The 20,680-nt window shown below is 35.2% G+C and overlaps 1 protein-coding gene across 1 annotated transcript; it reads right to left on the bottom strand.

The window, feature by feature from the left end:
- Positions 1–16,681: 16,681 nt before the first annotated feature.
- On the bottom strand, positions 16,682–19,068 carry LOC18096609 (zinc-finger homeodomain protein 4). The gene has a single exon (XM_024597199.2). It carries the CDS (start codon positions 17,860–17,862, stop codon positions 17,020–17,022), a length of 843 nt encoding a protein of 280 aa, XP_024452967.1. The 5' UTR covers positions 17,863–19,068; the 3' UTR covers positions 16,682–17,019.
- Between the last annotated feature and the right edge of the window lie 1,612 nt (positions 19,069–20,680).

Below are 20,680 nucleotides of genomic sequence, written 5' to 3'. Positions count from 1 at the left end.
TTCTAACAATAACGAGCAAATCCACAAAATTTCAATAGTACCATCAGCTAAGGCTTTGTATTCTGCTTCTGTAGAAGACCTCGAAACAGTGTGTTGTTTCTCGGATTTCCATGAAATAGGAGTAGAACCAAGATATACAAGATAACCACTTGTGGATTTTCAATCGTCAATACGCCCAATCAACATCTATAAAACCATAAAAAGACAAGAAATAATCCCAAGTAATGTGCAGACCATAGATTGTTGTAGCCTGGAGGTAACGCAGGATATGTTTAACAACAACCCAATGATCCTTAGTAGGGGCATGCATGAATTGACATACCTTGTTGATTGCATAACAAATATCAGGTCTAATGAAGGTAAAGTATTGTTGTGCCCCCAATAATTTGTCGATACCACGTCGGATTATAGTGAAGGGTACCGAGCACGATTCCTATTTTAGTAGAGGTAGATATAGGAGTATCAACCGGTTTGCAAGAAGCCATACCTACTTGTTGGATGATATCGAGTGCATACTTGTGTTGACTTAATAAGATACCCATAGCGGTAGGTTTCACTTCAATGCCCAAGAAGAAATGAACAGAACCCAAATCCCGAAGCTTAAATTTTGATTGCAGCAAAGTAATCAATCTATGAAGCAAAATTGAGTTACACCCGGTCAATAAAATATCCTCAACATACACAAGCAAATAAATCATGACATCATCGAGAGAGAGAATAAGCAGAGAAGTCTAAACCTTGAATGCCTGAAATCCAATGGAAATTAAAAACTCGATCAACTAGTTGTACCAAGCTCGAGGTGCTTGTTTCAAGCCATACAAAGATTTATGAAGATGACACACATGAGATGAAAGTGCAGGATCAACAAACCCAGGTCGTTGTGTTATGTATACCTCTTCCTGAAGAATGTCATTCAAGAAAGTATTATGAACATCCAACCGATGAATGTTCCAACCATACGAGACAACAATAGTGAGCACAAGACGAACCATTATAGGCTTAACCACCATACTAAACAACTCTAAATAATCAATCCCCTCTTGCTGAGTGAAGCCGCAGGTAACCAACCATGCTTTATATCAGTCAATCCGACCATTAACATGTCGTTTAATCTTGTACACCCACCTATTACCAATCACATTCATAGATTGATGAGAGGGCACCAACGACCAAGTCTGATTAGAGTGAAGTGCCCTGATTTCCTCCTGCATGACATTATGCCAAATCAAATACTTGTTGGCATCCTTAAATGACAATGGCTCCTGTTGAGGTAAAGATACAACCCGTGAGGCAGTCACAATACTGAAATTAGCATTTTTAGCTGGATGTGGGCGAAGCACCATATGACGGGGTGCGGGCCATTTGGGATAGAGTGGAGGAGACACTGGTTGGGACTTGCTGAAGATGGAATTTAGACAAATCAACACATAAGTTAATTCCATGAGGGGAATCAGAGGAAGAACCTGGTGGTGAAGAGCTCAATATATGCGCAGGTCATGAGGGAGAACCAGCTGGAGAAATTACACGGGAAACGACTTCAACAGGTGAACTAGCAGAGGAAAAACCAGGGGAGCTGGCAGGGGCAATGGACAACGCATGCAAATATGGCGAATCTGAACTTGCACATGAAGAATGATCTTGATAATAACATGCAGATAATGGAAAGGGAGCCGAAGAAGGTGTAAGGAGTGTAGGGGGTAGCGGTGGAAGTACTTAAGAGGGTGGTGTGAGAGGGTGTAAAGTGACGGGTATTGTGGCAGCAGAAGGTTGTGTGGGTGGAATTACAATCTATTCAGACTTATCAAGAGGAAAAACATTTTCGTGAAACCAGACATGACGAGTAAGATAAATACATTTAGACGATAAATCAAGACATCGATAACCTAAATGAAAGTTATTATATCCTAGAAAAACACAAGCAGAAAAGCAAAAATCTAACTTATGAGCATTGTATGGACAAAGGAATGAGAAGTAGAGACATCCGGAAGTTCGAAGAAACGCATAATCAGGAGTCAATTTTAAATGACATTCAAAAGGTGTCTCATGATTAAGAACCGAAGTTGGCATGTGATTAATCAAATAAACAGAACTTTCAAAAGCATAACTCCAATATTTAAGGGGAGCGTTACATTGCCCAAGAAGATTAAGCTAAGTTTCAACAATTTATCTATGACGACATTCAACCATGCCATTTTGTTCATTAGTGTGCAGGCAGATCACACGATGATGGATACCATTCGTTTTAAAATACATATTGAGTTTCAATATTCACCACCCCAATCTGTTTGAACAAACTTAATTTTTAAAGAAAATTGGCGCTCAATGAGCGTCTGAAACTGATGAAAAATATTTAAAACATCAGACTTAGTAACCAAAGGATAAAACTAGATAAACTTCATATGGGCATCCATAAAAATAACAAAATAGCAAAAACCATCAGATGGCAACATAGAGGAGGGACCCAAAACATCACTAAAAATCAAGTTAAGAGGAGCTCGAGTTTGATGACTCGTAGTTTTAAGAGTCAAACGAGACGACTTGCCCAAAGGGCACGCAGGACAATTAAAATTAAATTAATTTGAGGTACATGACACCTTTTAATTTTTCACAAAAAATACATAATACATGGACCGGGATGCCCAAGTCGATGATGCCACACATTAGCGGAAGTAGAGAGACATGTAGATGAGAAAACTTGAGGTAACGACGTTGTAGACACCTTGGACAAAACATATAGACCATCTCTACTCTGACAGAAAAGAAGCACTTTCTTTGTCATGAGATCCTTAACAAAAAATAGAAAGGAATGAAATTAAAAAAAAAAAAGATGTTATTCTCAAGACAAAATTTTTGAACAAATAGCTAAGATTTTTTAATGTCAGGAACATGTAAAATATTAGATAATGTAGATGAGAAAACTTGAGGTAATGACGTTGTAGACAACTTGGACAAAACATATAGACCATCTCTACTCCGACCGAAAAGAAGCACTTCCTTTGTCATGAGATCCTTAACATAAAATAGAAAGGAATGAAATTCAAAAAAGATGTTATTCTTAAGATAAAATTTTTGAACAAATAGCTAAGATTTTTTAATGTCAGGGACATGTAAAATATTAGATAAAGTAAACATGCATTTGGGTGAACGAATTTTAGAGTGAGCAATATTTGAAATAACAAGGCCCTTACCATCACTAACATGCAGATGATCATTACCAAGGTAAGGTTCTAAACTCATCATACTTACAAGGTCCAGCGTTACATGATGATTTGCACATGTATTAGAAAACCAAGTAACAAAAGTAGTTAAGGGGCATTATTAAATGTGAGATTGGCATTAACTTGAAGAGGATGAATAGCCAACTGAGAACATTGTTGGGCAGTATACCCATATTCATAACACAGTTGACACTTTACATTGCGATTATAACCACCAAAACGGTTACCTTGCTTCCAAAAATTTCCTATTATCCGAGAAGGAGAACCAAAAGAGAATTGGTTTCCCTATTGTCCTGAAACATAACTGTGAGTGTTGAAGTTCTAGGTTGAGCCATTGCCATGATTGCTATGATAATAGTTATTACGATTTTTATGTCTCCAGCCCTTATGAAAATGACCTCGTCTGCCAGTACTGAAACCAGAGTGACGCTGCACAAAGAACACAGCTGGCTGCTGCGTTGGAGTTGGTAACAAAGGAGCTGTTACGGCAGGTTGGAGAAAAGCTTTGTGGAGAAACTCATGTGTAAGGAGATTGCTATGAAGATCAGTGTAGGAGATGAGATTAGCCTTAGTGGACAAGATCCTTGAAATCGCTGTGTAATCCCTAAAACACATACAAGTTGAATTCTGCCAAGGAGATCGGTTTGCCAGCCGCAACAAGTTCATCAAACAAAGCCTTTACCTTCTACAAGTAGATGCTGACAAAATCATCATTCTATCATAAATCTTGGAACGAACCATGAAGTTGCATAATCCGTGAATTGGAAGGAGAGGCAAGTGTTGTTTCCAGCATTGTCCAGATATCATGAGAGGTGTTACAATCCACAACTAAATACAGAACTTCCACCGAGAGAGAAGAGAAGAGGGAGCTCATGATTAAGTGATCTTGATGCTTTCATGACAAATATACAGGATTGACAAAAGGTGAAGATGTCGCAATAGATGCCATATGAGAATGGGGACATGGTGATGTGCCATCGACAAAGGAGTACACGCCTTGGCTGCATCCTCCAATACAGAAAATTAGTGTTAGAGAGTTTTAAGGAGATTACCTGTTGTGTGTTCAGAAGAGGTATGATGGTAGCAACAGCAGTGGATGCACCATAGGTAACTAATGCCGTCATAAGGGAGAAAGACGATTGAAGTGCTGATGCAACGACAACATATTATTAAAGTTCTTGATTGTCCATTTTGCAAGAGAGGAGAAGATGTAGTTTGATTTTATGACGAAGATGAAGTCCGGATATAACAGATAAGGAGGAAAAGGAAAAAGGAATGGTTATAAGAGGAAGAAGATGAAGACCTGATGTAAGGAAGAGGGCTGCTGGATGATTTGGTTGTTCTAATACCAAGTTAAGATCTATTGAGAGATAATCTTTGTATTAATTGTGATGATTGTCAATAAGACCAACCATTCATTTGTATTTATACCTTTAGGGTTGTATACAATACAATGGTGAAATGTACTACACATGATAACTATTCCTATATAAAGGTATTTACATATATAAGGTCTCTTTCCTTAATAAGACCTAACAAATTTTGGCGAAGGTTTTCATCTTTCAATAGCTACTCCTTAGATAAAGAGCAGGAATCATAGGGGGATTTAAAATAAAAAGAAAAAAATCAAAATAAAAATGTGATTTGAGCACAAGCATTTTTTAGATTCCATGAACCAAACAAGTATAACAATGCGACTAATTCTTTGCTATAACCGGCCTCTATATAGTAAGACTACACATGCAAACATTATTTTATAGTATTAGATTACTCCATACCATTCTTATTGAACCTTTTCTTTTGAACAAATTCTTAACATGTGTGTGTGTGGGTGCACACATTTTGATTGATTGTTTTTATATATGACTAAATAGCTTGTCCGCGCTTCGCTTCTGGCTGACTCAATTTTTTTAAAGCGTAAAAATTTGATGATAAAGAGTTGTAAGTATTTTTTTAAAAAAAAATTAACAGTTCCACATCGTGGAAAGAGAACGGAAAAAATATCAACTGTCAATTCCTAAGAATCCAAAGGATGAAAGATAAAATCAAGAAAAACAATCAATGTAAAAAAAAGTACAAACAATTTACCAGCAAACCCAGGTGATGAAATTGAAAAAAATCAAGATTATAGATCCAATGATTAAATTGAAAACAAATTAAATTTCATAAGGGTGCTAAGAATAAAAATTTAAAACCAAAACATTAAGGGCCAAAACCTAAAATGCCATCAAATATTGAACTAAAAGGCCAAATTGAGAATTCTTAAGTCCATAAATTCACAAAAGAGTCCAAAACAAAAATAAAAATCAAGTGAGTGAGGACCAAATAAAGATTGAAAAAATCAAAATCAAAATACACTATTTGATGCTCAAAATACTCAACCCAATGGGTTGACTCGTGACCTAGGAGACTCGAGGTTTAGGTCAGCCCTGGGTCTCAAAAGTAATTGGAACAAAGCACAAAAAACATTTGATACTTATATTTAATTCAAAAGCAAAAATCCTCATAAAACAACTAAAGTGAACAAAGCCTAAAAAAAAACTCAAGCAACACATGTTTTTTTCAAAACAAATGGAAAATACCATAGGAATTGGAAAAAAAAAGTAAGAAGACATTCCAGGATGAAACTGAAAAAAAAAAAGAGCTAAAAAGGGGAAAACCTAAGCAAATTTGAATGAACCTTCTAAGTCCCGGTTAATCTTCTAAAGTCGCAAACCGTTAAATTTCAAACCTTGACTCAACTAAGAAGCTCAATATAAAACAAATTCAATGTTGAAGGATGAAATAAGTTAATTTAATTAAAAAAAAGAATCCTCGTTAAAAGAGCAAAATCTAATAAAGAGCACTAAAAAAGCTGAGGCAATACCAGATAAAGTTAATATTGAAAGATAAAATAAATTGATTTAATCTAATTAAAAAAAAATGTTTTAAAAGAGGTAAATCCAGCAAAGATAAAAAAAAAAAATCTGAGGCAACTTGTGTTACTCTCAAAAAGTTAGAAAAGTCCCCTCGAAAGTGAGAAAAAAATACTGAATGATCAAACAAAAAAACCCGAGCCAACCCGGCTTAAATTTAATAACTCACGACCTGAGATATAAGATAGGGATAACCTCACAAAAAGAAATCAAGACTTAAACCGAGTTAATAAATCACGAATCTCGAGGCCCAATAGGTCAATGTCAAATCATGAAAATGAAAAACAAAATCAGTTTTTTGAAAAATAATTTTAAAAAATATCAAACTTAAACCGGGTTATTCATCAAAACTAATGGACCGGGTTATGATTGTAGAAGACTAACAAGAAATAATAATGAATAAAAATTCTCAATAATAAAAAAATTGAAAAAAAATAAAAAATAAAAACAATGAGGACTAAATCATGCACAAAAAAATAATTGAAAGAAAATAATTAGGGATTAAATTGAAAAATAAAATAAATGAATGAAAGGATAAAACAAGCAATAAAAAATGATGACCAAAATTGGAAACAAAACAAAATTAAATTAAATTCTAAATGATGAAATAAAAAAAAATTAATGCAAAGGATAAAAAAATAACAATCAAAAGAATGAGAACTAAATTGAATATCAAAATTCTATGAAATAAAATACATATGGATGAAATTGAAAAAAAAAATTAAAAAGTCTTAAAAATCAAAACAAATAAAAAAAAGAAAGAATCAACTTTAAAACAAATACAAACTAGATGCTACATAAAAAACCTGAGCCCTTTAATTTTTTTATTTAATGAAAAAAATATTGCAAGATCATTTTTTTTTTTAAAAATAAGATGCTTAGCACTATTATCCTTGGTTATAAAACCCAGCCCGACCCAGCGGGTCGACCTGGGACCCGGTCGACCTAGTGGCTGGACCGGTCCAGGTTTAATAAAAGACCGGTCGGGGCAACAACCCGGCAAAACCCGGTCGACCCGGCAGGTCAACCCATGACCTGGGCGAACCCGGACGAGACCCGATGTTTTTGTTTTCTTCAAATGTGGGATTTGAAACCCATTAGTATATATACTTTATGTTTTCAAGAAAAAAGTTATGTTTTTTCAATGTGGGATAAAAAATGTTTTAGTTTAAATACTTCAACTTAAAGCGATAACATCATACACTACCAGAAATTCGCTTAATACCAATGGAATTGCCAACGAAATAATTCTATCAGTAATTTGGGGTCGCCATTACCGACAGACTTTACTCCGTCGGTAATTTCATCGTTATATACCGACGACTAAAATCCGTCGGTATATACCGACGAAATTACGGATGAAATGTTGAGAATTTAAAAAAAGAAGGCAGTTCGCTGACGTGGAGGTTATTGCGGGTATTTTTTACCGACTGAATCACCGAGGGATTCAAAACTTCAGCTCCGTACGGTGACGTGACCGATTCACCGATGGAAATGCTGACGGAATCACCGAAGGATTCAAAATGTCAGCTCTGTACGGTGACGTGACCGATTCACCGATGCCGATGGAATCACCGACGGATTCAAAACGGCAGCACCGTATGGTGACGTGCCCTGTTTGCCGACAGAGTAGCCGACGGAATCACAGACAAAATAGTCTGTCGGTGAAGCCGTCGACAAAAGTTAATATACCCCCTCTTACTCGAACCTATCATCCCCTATTTCTCCTTCTTTTTCCTCATCTCAACTCTCCCCAACTGCAAACAACTAGTGCCCCCCCAAAAAAAAAAATCTCCCTCTTCTCAGCACAACAAGTCATATATCTTATAGCAGACAAAATGTCACAACATTTTTTTTTGATTTACCGACGGATTTTTATCAGTTTTTGTAAGTAATTCTATCTTTTTAAATTTTAACATTTAAATATCATGGTTTTTTTTTTTTTAGTATATGTATTTTATTAGTAGATGTACATGTTTTTAAATATCATGTTTTATTGTTATTTTGTTAGTAGATGTCACAGTATATGAATGTATAATTATATACTTGTTATGGTTTGTTTTAGATTTTGTAAGATTGTATTTGTTTGTAAATTGTTGAAACTTTATTGAATTACCGAATTACATGTGTTGTTTTGAAATAATTAATAGCTTGTTTAATGGGTTCGTTTTAATTTTTATCATCAATGGTATTGTTGAGTTGTAATTTCCGTAAATTGATATATATGTATTAATTTGTATGGACGTTGATAATTGATAATGAATATTTAATATTTATGAGAAGTTGTAATTGGTTTGTTGGATAATCTCGAGGTAAACCAATATTTTTGCAAATTTATTTACCTAACATAGTTAATTAATACATGTTGTCATCATAATTTTATAGAGATTCGATAGAAGTCTTGGATGATCGTTCATGGATCTATCGAGATTCACCCCAAGGATTGCGAATGATGGATTATTATAACAGGGTTCAGGGTTTTATTAATTTCGCAACATCTATTCCCATAAATTTTACTGGAGGCGGTATTAGGTGTCCATGCAGGAAGTGTCAAAATAAAAAGTATTTGCATCTAGATGTTGTAACGATGCATCTTCTACACAAAGGGTTTATAGAGAATTACCAGTGTTGGTATGCACACGGAGAAGTATTTGTTAGTAAGAGGAGAATGGAAGAAAGGGTGGTTGGGTCAACTTCTCGTGCTAGCAACGTGCATGAAGCGGCAAATGACAACACTAATCCTTACAGGAATATGGTTATGGATGCAATGAGAATGAATCAAGGTAATGTCAGTCAATGTCCAATTGTAGAAGAAGAACCTAATGCAGATGCAACTAGGTTTTTTGATTTGTTGAAAGATTCTAACGAACCATTATGGAATGACTGCACGAACCACAGTAAATTATCGGCCGTAGCACAGGTGTTCACCATCAAGTCAGATCACGGGTTGAGTGAGGCCGGGTATGACAAGATTATTGAATGGGCGAGAAGCATTTTATCTGAAGGGAACAGGCTGAAAGAGAACTTCTATGCTGTGAAGTCCATGATGAAACCCCTCGGTTTAGGATACCAGAAAATTGACATGTGCCCTAACTTCTGCATATTATACTACCTTGAAAATGCTGAGATGACCGAGTGCATGACATGCGGGCATTCCCGTTACAAACCCAGAACTGGTAGGGGAAAGACTCTAGTGGCATATAAAAAACTTAGATACTTCCCAATCATATCTAGACTGCAGAGGTTATTCATGTCACCAAGGACTGCTGAGCACATGACATGGCACCAATCACATGATGCGGTTGATGGAGTGATGGTGCATCCTTCTGACGGCGAAGAGTGGAAACACTTTAATAGTGTGCATCCTCACTTTTCAGCTGAATCAAGGAATGTGTGTCTTGGGTTGTGTACAGACGGATTCAACCCATTCGGGTCATTTGCTGCTTCTTATTCTTATGGCCGGTCATACTGACGATTTATAACTTGCCACCGGGGATGTGTATGAGGCCGGAGTTCATGTTTTTATCTATGGTCATACCAGGTCCGAGCAGCCCGATCCGGAATATAGATGTTTGTCTTCGACCGTTGATTGATGAGTTGGCGCAGTTGTGGTCCTCCGGAGCTTTGACTTATGATATATCAAGGAAATAAAATTTCCTTATGAGGGCAGCTTTGAACGGTTAGATATTACAGTTGCAATGTAATTCATATATAAAAGTATTTTCTTTGTTTTTCTTCATTGAAAATATTTGATTAATTCAATGCAGGTACTTGTTCAATCTCAAGAAAAAGGTTAAGAACAAGGTGCATGTTGAGGCTTCGATATGTGAGACCTATATTGTTGAGGAGATCTCAACATTTATCTCGTACTATTTCGAACCTCATCTGAGAACGAGAATCAATCGCGTTCCACGGCATGATGATGGCGGTGAAGTGTCTTCCAGTGGGAACTTGTCAATATTCTCCAATCCTAGACGACCCACACCTAAAAATGCTGTAAGAGGAAGATATTTGTCAGAAATAGAGTTCAAACAAGCACACAATTATGTTCTATTTAACTATGATGAGCTGAGACCTTTTATTCAGTAAGTGTATATATGTGTAATACTAATTAAACTTTGTCAATAATATACTGTTAATTATATAATGTAATATAATACACTCATTACTACTTGCAGGGAACATCGATAATATTTGTTGTCCAATAACTCACAGCTGACCGAATCCTAGATCTTTCAATTACAAGATGAACAATTTGCCACATGGTTCAGAACACATGTCAGCACTATCACAAACTCATTCTCACTTGCAAAATTATTGTATGCATGTCATTACATGATTCTTGTTTACTGTTCATTGATGTACATTATATACAAGGTTTATCAAATGAGAAGGAGTGCTGCTAAGTCATTGTGTTCACTAAGCCTGGGCCCTGAAAGAAAAGTTAAGTGCTACAACAGGTATTTTGTCAATGGATATGTTTTCCATACTGAAGAATACGGGCATGGTAGAAAGACATACAACAGCGGTGTTTGTGTTAAGGGATCGACTAGTAGTGAGTTAGAAGTTGACTACTATGGTAGATTAGAAGAGGTCGTCGAACTGTAATATCATAGCGAGCAGAATAAAGTGTTTTTATTCAAATGTTATTGGTATGACACGACTAACAGAGGAATTAGAGTTGATCCGCACTTCGGTCTGGTCGAAATCAACTCAAAAGCTAGACTCCGCAACGTTAACGATGTCTTTGTTTTCGCAAAGCAATGTCAACAAGTTTATTACACATACACCCCTTCTTTTAGAAAGGATCGATCAAGAGTGGATTGGTTGTCCGTTTTAAAAACGAAACCCAGGGGTCGTGTTGAGCTTGTTCAGGATGAGAACGAAGACACAAGTGTGCGAGATGAAGTCTTTCAAGTTAGTGAGTTGGTTGAACCATATCGAGTTGCTCATTCGATGGACTTGGAATAAAATTCAAATTTTCGTGTTTTCGATGATAGTCTTGTTGATGTTGACGCAGAGGAGTTGAATGCTGTTTTGAGCTCTACCAGACAAGCAAATGTCGATGAAGATGATGACCATATTGAAGATTGCGGTGAAGGTGATGACTATTCAATTGATGACGAAGAAGAAGAAAATTCTGACTAACTATCAGAATGAAGCCCTGTGTAAAACCCTATTTTCATGTAATATAGATTATGGATGATATATTTTGTAACACGAAATATGTATTATTTAAGCACTGTTGTTATTGTTTTGTGCAATGGACAGTTTATCATTTAAGTGTTTGCAGGAAGGTAATTAGGCAATACAAATATAATCTTTCTTGTACAATGCCACACTTACCGAAGTCTACACCGACGGAATAAGGTCCGTCGGCATTTCACAGAGAGTTCGAAAATAATTACTTGAAATGCCACAATTACTGATGCTCATACCGACGGATAAAAGTCCGTTGGCATTTCACAGAAAGTTCGGAAATAATTACTTGAAAATACCACAATTACCGAGGCCATACCAACGGATAACAGTCCGTCGGCATTTCACAGAGAATTCGAAAATAATTACTTGAAAATGCCACAATCACCGACGACGTGCCCGACGGAATAAAGTCCATCGGTCAGTTGTCGACGGGTAATATTACCGACAAAATCACCGACGGACTATGCGAATTCCAAAGGACGGTGCATTAAATGCATCTCTGACCGCGTGAGGTTGCCGACGGAATTACCGACGGACAACAAAAAATATTGAGGGTAATTAAAAATGTTGGTGCGAAATTCAAAAATTACCGACAGATTTTCAAAACATCACAGACGGAATAAATTAAAATAATATTTTTTTTATATCCGTCGGTGAATCCATCGGTAAATCTGCCCTATAAATCCCAACGACCGCCCCTTCAGTTCATTTTTTCATCTCTTCCGTTCTTCACCTTCAATTTTGATTTTTTTTCCTCTCATTTCTTCAAGGCTTTCACCTACAATCTCTAGCAAGTGTTATTGTGAATCTTCATAAGATTAAAAGGTATGTGTTTCCTCTATTTCATTTTACTTTAAGGGTTTTTTGTTTTGTTTTAGCTATTTTTATTTTTTTTATGTTTTTTGTTTTGGTGTATTTTTATAATGTAGATAAAGTCTTGAAATCAACACATTATTAAGGTAAGCATGTTTCATTCCTAAAGTCTATAGTTTTTTTTTTGAATTTATTGAATATATTTTATTGTTGTATTGGTATAATTATTGAATAATTTGTTGAATTGTAATTGTTAATATTGAATTTACCTTAGAATAAGTAATTGAATATGTTGGAATAATTAGTAATTTTACTACATTATTGCATGATTTTTGTTTACTTATTTGCATTAATTTTAATTGTTAGTCTAGAGTTTTTTTTGAATATTTTTTATTGTTTGTATTTATATAATGATTGAATATGTTGTTAATGTTGAATTTACCTTGTAATTAGTATGAATGTTATATGTATAAATGTTATGTTATATACAATATTTGTATAGATGGAGTCAATTGATTGTGGATTTTGTCAATATTTGCAGGTTTGTGGATTTGGGTAGTATCCAGTATAGGGGAGGTGCTGTCGAATTTTTTTTTACATTCGAATTTAATTATATAATTATTTGTATACAATTGTGTAGATGCGTAGAACGAAAACCAGAGCTGGTCGCTCACGTATGGTCGCAGCTAGTTCTTCTAGCAGCGAGGATGATGTATTCTTAGGTGCCTCTCAAGAAGCGGCACCTACGCCACCTGCACCATCAACCGATGCTGCCTCTTCTAGCGCAGGTTCACAGCGTAGAGGTGGCGTGCCTTTGCAGCGGAATCAATTCACTCGCAAGTATGAGGCAAGTGGAAGGACGACCTTTCAATGTAAGTTTGTTAAGGTTTTAGTTTTTCTTTTAAATTATAACATAATTTATGAACAACTAATCAATATTTCATGAATTTAATTTATTTTCAGGTTCACAAACATTGAGGCCGCCCGAGTAATATCATCAGCATTTAAATCGTCGATAGAGATTCCATTATTTCAATGGAGTCAGGTATCCAAACATCCTGAATGGATAACTCAAATCGATGCATGGTTTAACAGATTTGAGGTTGGTGTTAATTTCTAATTTCCAGCTTATTTCTAATAATTTAGTAATATAATTGTAAATAAATTATCATTTTTATTTATCTAATTATTTATACACAGCACAAATTCACCTGGGACAGGGCGCATGACAAAGTTGTGAGGAGGGTGTGGGAAAATCACGCAGCAACTAGGTAACATCGAAAACAATACAAGATTTTTTTAGAAAAAAATTTATGTTTCAACTTCTAATTTCTCGCTATGGAAGTAGGTTGCGTGATTTTTGGTATGGAGCACAAAAAAAAGCAAAAAAAACCGCGAGAGATAGGGGTCTCCAAGGCTGGAATGACGTGGCGGTTTGGAGGGATTTCAAACCGATATACATCTCGGAAGATATATGGCCGCGTTATCTTGAGCACGTGATGTCTGAGCGGTTCACACGACACTCACAGTCCAGTGCTGGCAACCGGAATCGGCTAATTCATGGCTTGGTGACAACGCACACCGGCGGCTCCATTCCATTTGTTGCACATGTGAAACGGATGGTAAGATTAATTTAAATGAAATATATCGTTAAATTAATTTTTTTGTTAATTAATTTTTTTTCATTATAGGCTACGTCTCTTGGACGTGAGTCGAGCCCGATGGAGCTGTTTGTGGAGACGCACGTGCGGAGTCAAGACCGCCAAAAGGGGGCGTAACAGTTCGTTGACAACCGTGCTCAACACTTCGTGGTATGTTTGTTCAACCATTTTATTTTGTAAGTTATTATTTTTATTGAATTGAATATGATGATTACTTTTTTTTTTTTTTTAATTTTCAGGAGACCTATAATAGCCAGTTGAGGGAGAGACATGGGAACGATCCTTTGACTCATCCGGAATTCGATCCGGATTTGTGGATGGAGGTTGGATCGTCTGGTGGACCCGATAAAAATCAGGTTTACGGGCTCTCCAACACTACGGCTGAGAACTTGCAGGCGGCCCATAGTGTTTCAACCGTTGGGAGCTCCCAATCAGTATCGAGCACCCAATCTAAGGAGTTCGTGGCCTTGCAGCAACACACGGCTCAGCTCACCAAAAAATACGACCACCTATCAGCGGCGTATGCACAACTCAAAGCGGAGAATGCACAAAAAGCGGAGGATGCACAATGGTATGCACAACGGTATGCACAACAAAAAGTGGATCATGACCAGCTTTGCGAATTTGTCATGAACATGGCATCACAGGGTGGTGATACATGTGCGCCTCCTCTTTTTTGGTCGTATAACAACCAGCCTCCTCCTCCTCCTCCAACTCCACCATTATGTTAATTTGTAATGAATATTATTTAACTTTAATAGTTAATTTAATATTTTTTTTAAACACATTCATTTTGTAATGAATATTATTTAACTTTATTTCTTTTGTTTTTGATGTTTAATAAAAATTTTATTTGCATAATTGTTTTTAGTACCATTAATTTATATAATTTTATATTATGTATTCTAAATAATTTTTTAAAAACATATTTAAAAATAATCACAGAGGGTTTTACCGACGAAATATATCCGTCGGCATTTGACAGCAGTTGCCACAGTCACCGGCGAATTTACAGACGGATATATTCGGTCAGTAATATACACTCACCGACAACTTTACCGACGGACATAATTTGTCGGTCTTTTACAGTGCCTGCCACAATGACCGACGAATGTACAGACATATATTTTCAGTCGGTATTCCAAACATTCACCGACAATTTTACCGACGGTTTAAATCCGTTGGTATGTCACACTATCACCGACGGGCTAAATCCGTCGGTATATTTCAAGCGGGAAATTTATTTTTTTGGCACGCAATTTCCGTCTGTAAAACCATCGGCAAATGTTTTTTTATTTTTCCGACAAATATAGCGACGGACTCTGGGATTACCGACAAAAGGAAAGCCGACGGACGTATTCCGTCGGTGATTACCGACAAAAGGAAAGCCGACGGACGTATTCTATCGGTGAGGACGTCGGTAAATAAATTACTGATAAAATCTTAATCACATACCGACAGAATATTTCCGTCGGTAAAACTGTGAAATCTTGTAGTGATATCTTTTCAATGTGGGATTTGAAGACCTTTCGTATATATACTCTATGTTCTTATGAAAAAAGTTATGTTTTTTCAATGTGGGACTTGAAACTCATTAGTATATATACTCTATGTTCCTAAGACAAAAATTATGTTTTTTCAATATGGGATAAAAAACCTTTTGGTTTAAATACTTCAATTTAAAATGATAACATAATATCTTTTCAATGTGGGATTTGTAGCCCTTTCGTATATATACTCTATGTTCCCATGAAAAAAGTTATGTTTTTTCAATATGAGATTTGAAACCCATTAATATATATACTCTATCTTCCCAAGAAAAAATTATATTTTTTTAATGTGGGATAAAGGATAACATAGTATCTTTTCAATGTATGATTTGAAGCCCTTTCGTATATATACTCTATGTTCTCAAGAAAAAAATTATGTTTTTTCAATGTGAGATTCGAAATCCATTAGTATATATACTCTATGTTCCTGAGAAAAAAGTTATTTCTTCAATGCGGGATAACAAATTTTTTTGGTTTAAATACTTCAACTTAAAAGCTTAACATAATATTTTTTTAATGTGGGATAAATTTTTTTAAAATATTCTTTTAAACTTCATTATTTACAATATGTATAGGTTATATGTACATGAATTTTTTTTAATTTTTTCATATGAAATATTAAAACTTTAAATATATATTTTTTAATTTTTCCGGGTTGACCCATGAAACCCGGGACTTGGTCCCTTGATCGGGTCAACTCCCGAGTCGGGTTTAATAACTATGCTATTATCTAAAAAAAAAATAGAATGTTTATGAATGTATGTATGTATTTATTGATTGGTTTTTGAAGATATGATGAAAACAATATTGCAATTTATTTTTTTTAAAAAAAAACAAGTACTTTCAAGTACAATTTAGAATGTTTAGCACTATTATCTAAAAAATTTAAGAATGTTAAGCTAGCATAACTGCAGCCATATCAATATTCCATCCTGATAATCTTTTTAGCATACATGGGAGGAGACTATTAATTAAAGAATATTGTGAAACAATTAGAATTAATTAATTCATACTAATTGAAGATCTTAATTAGATGAGATTTAATAAAATTAAATATTTTATTATTATAATTTGTTTTGATTTGTTTGCATAATTTTATGTTATATTTGATATATAAAATTTATGTAAATCTATATGTAATCATCTCACTATAATATAATTAGAATTAATAGAGATGGTGAAGGAGATAATTAATTGATAAATATAAAGTGTATGTAAATCTATGTGTAACCATCTCATTATACTTAATATAATTAGAATTAATAAAGATGGTGAAGGAGATAATTAATTGATAAGCTCTTGCATCCATGTAATGGACTGCATTACGATAAAAAGATCATTAAATAGATTAGTAACTTAAGACTCAAGTTTTGCAATCCACTTATACATACTAAAAACACTCAGACAGTAACTCCAATAAACCCCAATTTTCCTAAATTAACTGCTTAACAATATTACACAACCAATCTAATTATTACTTAGTAGTAAATATTAAGAGAACTCAAGAAACAGGTCCAAAAAAAAGAAAAGAAAGGAAAGAAGATAGTGTAAAAGGGTAGCAGAGTAATTACTTTTAAGTAACAAGTAGGGTTAAACCAAATGTAGCTAATTAAGAGAGAGATGGCAATGTTTAGGGTTAATCTTCTTTATATTTATTTTTTTAAATAGTAGTGGTGGAGGGGTTCTTTTTGGCAAGATTGAGCTTGTTGTTGTGCATCCAAACCTTGAGGACTCTTCTCTTGATTCCAATCTCCTGGCAGAACTGTTGCACTACAGTTTCTTCTTGCTTTTGTAGCTTCCACCCAACTTTCTCTGCAAAGTTGAGCATTTTTTCCTTCTGTTCCTGTGTGAACTTTGTTCTATACCTTTTCTTCATCAACTGTGCAGGCCGGGCCATCACCACTCCACCTCCATCTTCTTGCTCATCAGATTCTGAAGGAAGCGACCCCATGTTGTAAGACATTATCATTTGATGGTGGGGTGCTGCTGCTCTTGGGGGTACTAGAGTACCAGTGGCTGTAGGGTACCCTAAAGCTTCAGGAGCTAAAATGCTCGTTTGGTGGCCTAAAATAACTTTCCTTCCAACCCTGTTGAAATGTGGGTTATTATGGTAGCAATCTCCACATGAGGTGTGTTCACCTTCAATTTCTCTTCTGTGAAAGTTTCTGTGACAATTGCAGGCTGAGCAAGTGAGAGCTTCTATGCTACCCTCTTCACCACTAGGCATGAACTCACCACACCCATCAGTGGCATTGCCTCCCATGGCAGCTGCATGGTTCTTGAGGCATTCTCTGTACCTAACCATTTTCTTGTAAGGCACATGATTATCATCTATACTTGCTGTGGTTATGGAAGGGCCATTGTTGGAGGGGATTTGGGGTGCCGTGGAAGAGATGATGTGGTTGTGGGTTGCAGCATGATCGTATTGGATCAAGTGCCCATGACCCCCGCCAAATGCATTTAATGGAATGGGGATCTCCCCCTCACGACTTGAAAGTTCCATGTCTTTCCTCTCCCTTTTTTGTGCAATTATTTCACTTGTGCCTTGTTTGTTTGTTTGGAGACCAAAAGAGAAAGAACCAGACAGGAAGCAGAATTGAGAGGCTTAATGCTTAGAATTAAAAAAAAAAAAAAAAAAAAGCGGTTTGTTTTCTTAAAATCGTAGGCGGTTTTTAGTAAGTGGCATCATCTATTTTTCTAGAAGCAACAAAAACTAACTAGGAAACTATAGAACCTATTAATTCTTGACACCATATTTATCTAAGAAATTAACTCCTCTTTCTTGCAAATTGACCCCCTCAAAAACTAAAAGATCAGTTGTATATAAGAAAAAAAAAGACCTAATCTTAGGATTCACAGCAGCTTTGGACTTTTCTTGAGGCAATTGAGTTGCAGTTGCTTTGATGGGGTGGGGGGTTATATGATGAGGTAAGACTACAGTGGCCAATCTTTTGATAAAAAAAAGCTCAAAGCAACAGACGTTTCATTAACCACCTAGCTAGACCTTCATGAATACCCATCTCACTTTCACTTCTATGGTCAACTTAGAAGAAAAGGAAAGAAGCAGAATAATTCAGTAACAGTGTAGACTCAGGAACTGGCAAAACCAATATGATCAAAATAACCTCTTTCTCTCTCCACACATATCCTTCCCTATTCATGAAAGTCAGTGGGAGAGAGAGAGAGAGAGAGAGAGAGAGAGTCAACACTCAAACACTCCCTAAAATACAAGAAAATGATTGAGCATGGCAGCTAGTTGGAAACCCTGTTTATTTCTTTTCTAGCTCTAGAAATAGAAATGGCTTAAAGAATATGAAGACAAGATACCATCAAGAATGAACTTGTCTAATTTGATGACACTGAGCTTAAACACTTTCCACAGTGGTTGTAGAGGAAACAAGAAGGTTTTGGCTAAGAAGAAGAGAATTTGGACAGGAAAAAAGAGTATAACAAATGGGTGGTGGAGGAGAAGAGAGAAAGAAAGACGGGAGAGAGTTTGAAGGGTGGGTTTTGCTAGTGAAGCAAGCACTAAACAAGGAGCTTATAGCAGTGTTGAGGGGCAAAAAGAAGAGAGAAGAGAGAGAAAAGCAGATTTTTACTGACAAAGAGGAATACAGTGTGTTTTAGTGAAGGAAATTAAAAAAATAAATAAAAGAAAAACAAAAACGGTGGAGTGCTTCCTTTGCTTTGCTTGCACTATCAGGCATCAAGGTTTTACGCCATATACAGAGCAGTGTGTCAGATAGTGGAGAGGACAAGGGAGAGAGAACCACAGAAAAAAGAATTATGAAAAGAAATGTTTATTCTTCAAAAGAAATTAGCCTAAATCTCTGTGTACACTAATTAAAAAAAAAAAAAAACTTGGACGGTTTCTACTCCAACTCTTCTCACATTAAAATAGTATTTGTATAACCATCTAAGTGGTGGCGCAGTGATAAAAGCTTGGAACCAAGAGGTTTGCTCCCTCTGTGGTCTCAGGTTCGAGCCCTATGGTTGCTCATATGATGGCCACTGGAGGCTTACATGGTCGTTAACTTCAGGGCCCGTGAGATTAGTCGAGGTGCGTGCAAGCTGGCTCGGACACCCACGTTAAACTAAAAAAAAAGAATAGTATTTGTTTTCTTATATATATTTTTAATTTTAATTTCATTTTTTAATATTAATTTTTTAAAAATTAAAAATCATAATTTTTTTTAATTTAATATTTATAAGATTATCATAGAATGATGATGAAGACTACGAGTTTAACAAGTTGACTCGAGTTTTTTTTATTTTTATCATTCAACTTTGGGTTGACTGGGGATTAATTTTTGTGATTTGTTTTGATCTACATTCTATAAGGTTATCTCCATCTCATGACTTGGATCACAGGTTTGGCAGGTTAACTCTAGTTGACTCAAGTCATTTTTTTTAATCGATTTTTTAATTTGATCTTTCAACACCAAGTTAATCGAGAACTGAGCTTCATAATTTATTTCAATTTGATTTCTATAGGATTATTCTGATTTTATGACCCGGTCGCGAGTTTGATAGATTACATCAGGTTGACTTGGGTTATTTTTATGAGTTTTGTTTCATTGTCATCCTTCGACATTGGTTTGATTGGAAATTGAGTTTCATAATTTGTTTTAATTTACTTTTTATAAGGTTATCATGATCTCATGACTTTATTTGTGGATTGACAGGTTAACTCGAGTTGACTCAAATCAATCTAATATATTTTTGTCTCAATGTTTATTAAAAAAACTCTTATTTTAAATATTTATTTTGACTCAAACTATGTTTTTACTTGTCATTTAAGTTACCTTTGGACTTGCCAAGACAACTGAATCGCATCAAATCAATTCTCACAAGATTTATTTTTTTTTCTACTAGAAAAAGCATTGACAATGCCTAAAAATTTCTTTACATTAATTTTTTTTAATATAATCCACAACGTAGAGTGTGTCAATTATCTAGTTAACAAAAACTAAAAAAGAAGGGGGTTTTATTATACCCTTCCTCAAAATCACTATTAACTGGAATAGTTTCCCCCCCTTCTTTGGCTTTTTTTATTTTTTTTAAATCTAATTTTATCCTTCAATAGTAGGTTTATTAGGAATTAAACTTCGTAATTCTTTTACTTTATTTTATATGAGGTTCTCTCAATTTCATGACCCGGACCATAAGTTTGATAGGTTAACACGATTGATTCGAATTTTTTTTTCTTTTTTAAGTGACTTTTTTTTCTCAATGTTATCTATAAACATTGGGTTGTTTGGAAATTAAGTTTTGTGATTTGTTTTCTATGAGGTTATCTCAATCTCGTGATTAGGGTTACG

Source organism: Populus trichocarpa, chromosome 3, assembly GCF_000002775.5.
Source record: "Populus trichocarpa isolate Nisqually-1 chromosome 3, P.trichocarpa_v4.1, whole genome shotgun sequence".
Taxonomy (NCBI): domain Eukaryota; kingdom Viridiplantae; phylum Streptophyta; class Magnoliopsida; order Malpighiales; family Salicaceae; genus Populus; species Populus trichocarpa.
This window is presented reverse-complemented; position numbering and strand designations above follow the sequence as displayed.

Excerpts from the sequence above, each read along its gene's own strand:
- LOC18096609 (XM_024597199.2), bottom strand. The coding sequence starts at position 17,862 with ATGGAACTTTCAAGTCGTGAGGGGGAGATCCCCATTCCATTAAATGCA.